Source organism: Opisthorchis viverrini (assembly GCF_000715545.1).
Source record: "Opisthorchis viverrini unplaced genomic scaffold opera_v5_18, whole genome shotgun sequence".
NCBI lineage: Eukaryota > Metazoa > Platyhelminthes > Trematoda > Opisthorchiida > Opisthorchiidae > Opisthorchis > Opisthorchis viverrini.
This window is the reverse complement of record NW_008751674.1, coordinates 2,778,132-2,786,932: the sequence shown is the minus strand read 5'-3', so window position 1 is coordinate 2,786,932 and position 8,801 is coordinate 2,778,132. Positions and strand designations below refer to the sequence as shown.

Here is an 8,801-nt window from a genome sequence, read left to right as displayed (position 1 = left end):
ACATTCAGTTGCCTGAGAACATTGTAAACGAGAGATTCAGCTGGGTTCCAGGTGAGTATCTCGAAAGAACCAAATTAGTTTGCAAATGAGTGTATATTCGCTAAGTTCGTGCAATTTGGTTTCAAGTAGAACATAAGTTTGACGGAAACCCAGGGGCTGCGCCTACCTGATGAGCCCCAAGAAGGGCGAAACCGGTCGTGGGCTGTCGACGGATTTTCAGCCAGCAGTACATTACAAAGATATACATGTATCGCGATATCTCGAATATTGTAGTGACTGAAACATGAGGCGGCCTGGTGCAGCATATTCGGTTGCCTGGGAACATCATAAACGGGAGATTTAGCTGGGTTCCAGGTGAGTCTCCGAAAAAAAAACCAAATTAGTTTTCAAATGAGTGTATCTTCGCTAAGAACACGATATCTTTTTGGTTTCCAATACGGGTGCTAAAACCGCTGATGAGCAAACTTGTATACTCAGCTACTGGCCGTTAGTACAAACAGCAGCCACGAATCCGAAGTAGTTGGTCGTACATTTTAGCTGATATGATTCTTCAAATTGCCGCAGTAATACTCGCGTTATACCAAAAAATCACTTTACAAATTTACTTCTTAGTGTTCTTAGGTGTTGGTCAGATGGAAGTTGGCCTGTTTGCCGAGCTTGGCAATTGGTATGCAAACGTTGCATCCCACGTCAAGAAATGTTTATCAACTCGCAGTTGGGTGGCTACTTCCTTTTAAGCTGCCTGGAGTTAGACAGTTTTCAAACAGTATCTGACCTACTTTCATGCGTTGGGTTAACTGGTGTATAACTTTGTTGTAGTTTTATTGATCCGTTTGCAATTTGTGTTGCATTGTAATGTTTAATTCCTGTACTGGACTGCTTTGTCCGATAGCCTCTTTCCTGGGATTCTAGTCTCCACTCTCATCGTTCGTCCGCGAGTTATGTTGCACTGTTCTCCATATTTCTGAAAGCTTGGTGATAATTGTGTTGATTTATATTTTAATTAGTTCCATTTCTTGGTTTGATTGGTCCGTTCTCAGTTTGCGGCGCAGTCTAACCTTGCGTTTGATTGGCCGGATGCACTTTCTCGTTCGATGAGCGATTTGGTCACGTTGAATAGGTTAATTCCTATGTTGAGTTGTTTTTCGTCCCGTAATCAGGCGGTTTGATAGATTCATCACTTGGATTTATTATTTTCCGGCTTCTTGTATATACGCCTCGTCTAATTTGTGACACTTTTGCACTCCGTAGTTCTGTAATTTCTCTGGTTTTAATGATCGATGGATCGATCATGAATCGATATCAGTATCTGTGTTGACTGTTTCAGCAATGAAGTGCCGTATTTCCACGAATTCGTTTCGTTTCTATGGGTATTGCTGGGGCCAATATATGAACTATCATCCGAAGTGATTTGTATCCATCTGTATCCTCGTGTACAGAAACGAGTGGAAATAGGTTGTACGTTTTTGTTGTAAGTTTGGGTTTGTGTGTGTGTTTCAATCGATTTGGCAAATAACACACAATTCGTGGCTCCCGTGGTAGATCAAAAAGTTATGTTATACATTAAGTTCCTAAGAAACCTTGCACCTAGTCCAACGTGATCAACGGATGAAGGCTGTCTACTATCTCTTAGGAATATCATAGCTCTGTGCTACAATGATTGAATTGTAGTTTCTAAAGATTGCATTCGATTTAGCCGATGACCATTCAAGCTTACAAATTTTCTGCTGATGTCATCGAAAGAGAAGTAGCTGGTCTCGTGTTTTGTTCGCCCTCCACCACTTGCTAACAAGCACCTCACAATCTATCAACTTCAGCTCAACACTATTGATTTTGTTTGTTGAAGAACTGCGGCAAACCTTGTCAAACAAGAGGAGGGAGGATCACCACAAGCGTATGCAGTAAGTCTGAGCATTTATCAGGTATTATATGGTGTATCGATAGACTGAAACAGGTTAGCTGCGCGAAAGTTTTCTTCCATATTTAAGTTTTACGGACGACATCTAAAATACGACAATAACGGGCGTCATAAACTGAGTCAGAGGGATCATTCCAACCAAACCGTATTGGTGTAGCTTATTCTCAACGTGGCACGTTGGACGCTTTCATAATCTGTTATGACAAGTTATCAGTAAACCACCAGAAAGCGAGTCTGATGAGTGATAAACAAGGTACACATTAGTTTGGTTTCCGTTTGAAATATAAAATTCTTCTCCTTGTTTGTTTAGGTACAACTTCTAGCGCCTGCTGCAGGATAGGGGGTATACAAGTTAAGTAAAGTACGCTGGGATTGGTCAAGAACTTTCATCTACTATATGACGCTCAACAACAAAAACGTTGCAGATATAATTACACTAAGAACTCTGAAACTCGAGTTTTTCGGATTTTTCCACGGCTTACTTTAATGCATTTTTCAATACTGTTTTGAATCCTGACAAAGCCATTTTATAGTTATTGATTTATTTTCCAAATAATGAACGTGTTTGGTATTTGAATGCTTTATTAAAAAATACTCTCCGTACTGTATGGTTTATAGATATGAACTGTCTGTCATTGACGGTGGATTTGAAATCCGCGTGAGCGGTCCCAGCAAACACATTCGCGTAAGTTAATTAGGTGGCGCGAACTACTCGTATATGTAACCAGTAGTAGGTTTTGTTTCATGCCTAAAAGTGTTAGCATCCGTCATCTCCGAACAAATCGCTTTCTACTAGTAATACCAACCTCAAGCTGTTGCTATTTGTACGCTTTATACCGACGAAACTGAGGATGGATTGTTTCAAGCGGACGTGAGATATTTAGATGTTTCTAATCCATATATTGCAAAACTTTGCCGGAGGGGAACTGCAACAATTAAAGAGATAAACTAAGGGAATGGTTGTGTACCCTTTGCCCAACGTCGAAAAACGTTATGGGTGTAGTTCACCGATAGCGCTTCGAATGGACAATGATCGATTTTTCGAACTCGTTTACACTCCGGTCAATATCTAAGCCTATAAATCATGTGGACTGGTTGTTACATAGTCATCGGATGTCGTGTTTCATATGCCCATCATTGCTTCACCTCAATTTTTACCTGGATTCGACTACCAACTTGGGTTCTTAAACTCTGACCTCTAAAAATGTTCTGGCGCTTTCCACTTGTTGCACGATTACAGTTTAATGGATGCTGAATTCGCTTGCAAAGTAGTTTCATGGTCGTCCATTTCTTTGATACCTAACAAAATATAGGGAGTGGACAGTAACGGAAACCAACGAAGCACATCAAGATTGATACAAATTTTAGAGGAACTGAGCAAAAATGTGCCTTCGTTCCTAGTGGGGGCACACCCAGGAGCCAGTATACCAATTGTTGGGAATTGTGTGCAACCATTTGGATCGACCAGTTATCAGTGATCGATGTTATAAAGGGTCTGATTGTGAACAGAGACACTGGCTCCAAAAAGGGTATCTGGACCACATTCAGCTGTACGTCTGTCGCGGCGAACAAATGTGTCCTAATTCATCACAGTATTCATTTGTGTCTTAGGCAATGTACACAACTGGTACACAACAACAGAATCACAGAAATTCCAGAACATTTCTCCCACCAGCAACTCAACAGAAGCCAAATTTTGATTTGAATACTTTCTTTTTGCCGACATCCACAGCTGATTTGAACAAACCGCCGTCTCATTTTTCCATCCTGTTTCAGCTACTTATTGATGATTAGTAGTAAGAATTAGCACTCAGATAAAACACCACAAGGAAAATACAGCATTGCACCCAGTAGTTCGAGACAGAACATAACACTAGGTACCGATAAAAATATGCTAGAAAGGAGATCATATTGTGTTAACCGCAAAATTATTCTGAGCTCAGAGTTCCACGTCACGATTTATGCAGATCTAGTCCACAAATAAAGGACCTTAGGAACACAAAGCACTGACGGGCGATATCTTTCAGGCAGATTTCTCCTAAAATATTCAATGGAATGAGTCAGTTAGTCTAATTGGATTTACTTTAAAGTCCGCCGTTTTTCGAATAGGGAGAAGAAGCGATGAGGGTAAAAAACGCAAGCTTGTTGTCCTCAGAAGTTGTTGGAAAATCTGTAGGATCATTTTCACCGGTTACATGGGAGACCGCTGGGGAACACAAAGCACTGATGGACAATATCTTTCAGGCAGATTTTTCCTGAAATAATCAGTCGAATGAGTCAGTCAGTCTACTTGGAATTACTTGAAAGTCCGCCGTTGTCTGAAGCGGTGGGGGTCAAAAAAGGAGGCTTGTTGTCCTCAGAAGTTGTTGGAAAATCGGTGAGATCATTTTCACCGGTCACATGTGGGACTTCAATCGATTTATGGAAGTGAACACAAGCTGGATTTATCATACCAAAAACGTCATACTCGCCGATGTGGGGGGAGGCTCATTCTCGGTTGTTCAACTTCGTTGGAATTCCACTGACATCACGTTTTGGCACTTCAACGACCTTCTCACATGTGGATCAACGGTGGCAGCAAATTCGCTACCAACAAATTGTAAAAAATGGCCACTCATCCTTTACTGAGGCTGCAAAGATCGTAACAAAAATCTCAAAGAAAATCACAGCAAACAGTAAATTTGACGTTAAGGAGTAAGAAATTCAAAGACTCTTATTATCCTTACATCACGTACACCTCAAACAATTTTTCACAACACACCAAGCAAGCGAATTTCTATTCTAATTCTCTTCAACTAGGAATTCTACTACTCAGTGATTTCCACAGCTTTTCGGAGAACGGCCAGCATGGATGTAGAAATGTACGAATCTTTGCGTGCTTTGGTCAAATCCAAGTTGAGTCAGTCTGTCGCGGACCTGGATACATTGGCTTTGTAAGTCGATTTGAAGTTGACCAATCTGGGTGTACTCTGGTCTGCAATTTCTGTTGTAATATGTGGAGGTTCAAGTAAACATTTGTTGGATGACGGTCACCCGACAGACGATCGATAGCGGGTTCGTGTCTGAAAATGGAAATGTGGAATCCCACAGCTCTGGGGACTTCACCGGCAGATTACTGTACCGTACATCGGCAAGTGACCGGTTTTTGAATACCGTGGGATAATATCGATCCGGCGATGAATGAAACCAGTTCGTCACGAATAGTTATTTTACGCTGTGAAAGCCATCTGAAAAGTAGCTACTTTAAGCAGCTTCGTTTCCCAAACCGTTGAAAGATGCTTAAAGTAGTTATGAAACGGTGGTTTAGTCCGGGAACACTCTCCCGGGACACGGTATACTGGCCTGTGTTTGGTCTTAGTCCGTCTGAGGTGGGTTAATGAGCGAAGTCTATGCGGAAAAACCTGAGAAGCACTAAACATCTGTTTTATCTTTATTGGGATTCATTTCCCGTGCGCATCCTACGGAACTCGAAGTTCAAGGCCAGTGGTGCATCGTTATCCGTTCGACCTAGATCAGCTAGGAAGCTTACGGAACTCGGAGTTTCCGGCCAGTGGTGCATTGTTAAACGTCCGACCTAGATCAGCTAGGAAGTGGTGATTGGCTGTCATTTGGACAGCATAAAGGGCCGCTTATCCTTCAAACACAGGGGCCGTATCAAGCGTACACGTACTTGGTGGCTCATGGAGTGACGTCCTCTCAGAAGGATGATGAGTGTAACTCACTGAGATTCGTAGGATAAGCACTACTGATAATTTCGCTCATGGAGTGACGCCCTCTCAGAAGGATGATGAGTGTAACTCACTGAGATTCGTAGGATAAGCACTACTGATAATTTCTAATAGAAACGAAACACTTGTACAGTGCTTCTTGGCCTTTCAACATCGAGTGGTTTGAGTGACCTGTCGAATTCGCAAGCGTTCTGGTTGCAACTTCGCCTAGTCCTGGTGTAATTTAAAAGACTGAAATATAAAAAAAATCTTGCTAATTTGTCAGGAAAGACACCAGATTTAGCTTTAAACAAAGTAATTCACAGCTACTGACAGAAAAGTGACCACTTTGTTTGAAATATGGTGCGGATTTTACAACATTCACTTGGTGGGATTGGGACATTAGATTAGTCGTACTTTTTTATTTCAGGTGATCGAAGTTTGTCTAGGATCGTGAAATTAGAAACATTGTACGTATTACCTGGGCGAGCCGGTACGCTTCACCTACCGAAGAAATGCGACCTTTTAGAAGGGCTTGGTAAACAATCGGTAGATTTCTATTTAGGCAAAGTTTCGCTTTTGACACAAAAACTTCATCAGACAAAGTGATCCAGGTTATAAGACAGACGGAGAAACAATCAGTAAATCCTCTTTACACTAGATCGGTGTTGAGTGTCAATTAACGGCTCCTGTCGGTTAGTGTGGTTGTCAAAATCTTGCTTTGGTGGAGTGGGGGAGTTTCAAATTAATTCTGATCGGCTTTAGTTTCTTAATCTTCAGCTGACAATTCACCTCGGATGTCACTGGTATATTTCCCTTGGTCTTTGTGGGATTATGAGTGCTCCGACAATTTAGTTTGACCGGGGGCGGGGTGAGGTCAAGTGGACTTCTGATGACCGCACACCAACACGAGTCGGCTCGGCTGATCTAAAACTGTCCACCACGCGCTTGCCAGTCTCACGCCTTCTATTCTGTTGACACTGGGATGCTTTGCTATTTCTACCGCCTCGACTATCAGTCTCTGTGACGTGGACCGTAGTTCTCGCCTCGAAACCTCAGCATTTGCTAAGTCTGTTTTGTGTCCCGTGTCCAGTAAATGCTCCGCAATTGCCAATCTCAGTCGGTTCCAAACCTTTTCCAATTGACTGAAAACAGCGGGCTTTCTTTTGTCACTGCTGCGCAAATCAATCCAGCAATACATTGTGGGCGTGTTGTCAACCGCCATGTATGAGGGCAAGGCTAAACGTGCCAAGAGGCCAAGAGCCATAAAGTCTTATTGCCCAAACAGGTCTTTTTGCTCTCAGCCTCAATACGCGCTTTCAAGACAAATGTATGACAGCGCTAGCTCTTCAGACCGGCAAAATCCACAACGAAGCGGCGCTTTTATCCGCCTGCTTTTCGATGGAGAACCTGAACCAGAAGATTTTCAGTTCAAGTGGATATGTCATCTGGACGTATGCTCGGATTACTTCAAGCACCTGTTTGTTTACGAAACGGTTGGAACCGCCCTAGAACAGGACTATTCGTTCCAGGTGCATTATTACATGATATGAGTGCAACTGAGTATATTACTCCGAACCCTTTTTCTTTTTCTCGGCTTTTCTAAGGCCTTACGGTTTACAAAGCACTTGATTCCATACTAAATTTCTCATAAAAATCGATTCCTTTGATACAAAGTTCTAATCGCAAGCCAATTTGATTATTTTCAGGAATCTGTTTCACTTTCTCACGCACAAGCCGGCATTCCCACTGACCGAGCAGCTGGATACACTGGGAAGTATAACGATTGCTGACCAAATGGCATTCGTCACGCAGCTTCTTTGCCAACTACGAATAACTGCATATGGTCGTGGCGATCTGGATACAGAGGTATGATGTGCTACGTCATATCGTATGATTTGTTGAATTACCCCCAGATTAAATGGTCCAACCCTGGCAATCCGAAGCTGTTTTGTATTGTGGATTCCGGTATTTGATAACCTGCTGATATTTACTGACAACGAAAGATTCCACAAACGGAATACAATTTGTTTGTCACAACACAAAAAAAACATTCAGCCGTAGCACCCTTTAGGTGCCTAACTGCCATGCCACACTAGGGAGACTTGAGGGCCTGGATACTGCCAGGTTGCCCAAGCCTAGACAGGGAAAGTCGAGAGGCAGAGGTCGGGTTCGAACCATGGACCTTCCGGTCAGTAAATTTACGCTCTAACCACTTCTCGCCCCAACAACACACGGGGGCTTTGTCTTCATCTGGTGTTCGATTCTCGGCTAATTCTCATTTACGGATGACCAGACATTTATTCCTGAAATATTATGACGTTCAAAAACGGAAACTTTCGTTTGCCTTCCCAAGCTTAGATCCTTCATGATCAGGCGATAAACTGTTCGTGGTGACACCAGTTAAAAAGGCTTATTGGTTTCGTCCTTGAACAGGGACAAATTTAGCGTACAAGCTGTTTTTCTGCTGTCCTGGAGCATTTATTCTGATAAGTCCACAGCAAAGATTAAATCACTCGACTCGAGTTCCGCTCTTATTAAAGCTAATTAGTAGAGCATATCCTTAGCCCTGTCGTGTTTTGAAATCCGGACATTTGACACACGGAAATCACGTGAATTATCACGTGAGTTAACTCTGAAGCCATGCGACTGACCAAAAGCGATTTATCCAGCTGGATAGCCAGATGAGATATCCAAGGACTATCATTCCTTAAATCTGATAAGCTACTGTTTGTCACTTCATTGATTCCCATAGGCAACCCCGTCACCGAGCATTATTCACTTGTTTATTTCCATTCAATTTCAGGAAATCAAAAGCATGTATGACCGCACGATACGCTCGATAAGTTGTATTCCGGCCATTTCAATCAGAGAAGTATGCAATCTTTTTTAAACTTTGCTTGTCTCTCAGTTAAACTGTGCATGAAACTGCTGTTGTCGCTTGTAAATCACAGCCTTTTAAATTAGCACAGCATCAAGAGCAATTTAGTCTTGTTGGAACAGTGAGATTAGAGTACTGGCAAATCCTCACCGTGCAGGATTAGCCCTCAAAATGGCTTACTGGAATTTTGTGGACAACGTTTAAGTGATCACCTTTGACATAAATATAATAGAATAGATAGATAGATAGATAGATAGATAAATAAATAAATAGATAGATAGATAGATAGATAGAT

At 42.1% G+C, this 8,801-nt stretch overlaps 1 protein-coding gene across 1 annotated transcript in view; it reads left to right on the top strand.

Annotated features, from left to right (window-relative positions):
* T265_12838 (hypothetical protein) overlaps positions 1–8,801 on the top strand; it is a gene marked incomplete at both ends in the record, with an annotated part of 54,247 nt that overhangs the window by 37,373 nt on the left and 8,073 nt on the right. Inside the window, 5 exons of the mRNA XM_009165799.1 lie at positions 1,818–1,901; positions 2,537–2,603; positions 4,718–4,851; positions 7,335–7,494; positions 8,432–8,500. Coding sequence (XP_009164063.1) covers positions 1,818–1,901; positions 2,537–2,603; positions 4,718–4,851; positions 7,335–7,494; positions 8,432–8,500 — 514 coding nt within the window. The remainder of the gene's footprint in view (positions 1–1,817; positions 1,902–2,536; positions 2,604–4,717; positions 4,852–7,334; positions 7,495–8,431; positions 8,501–8,801) is intronic.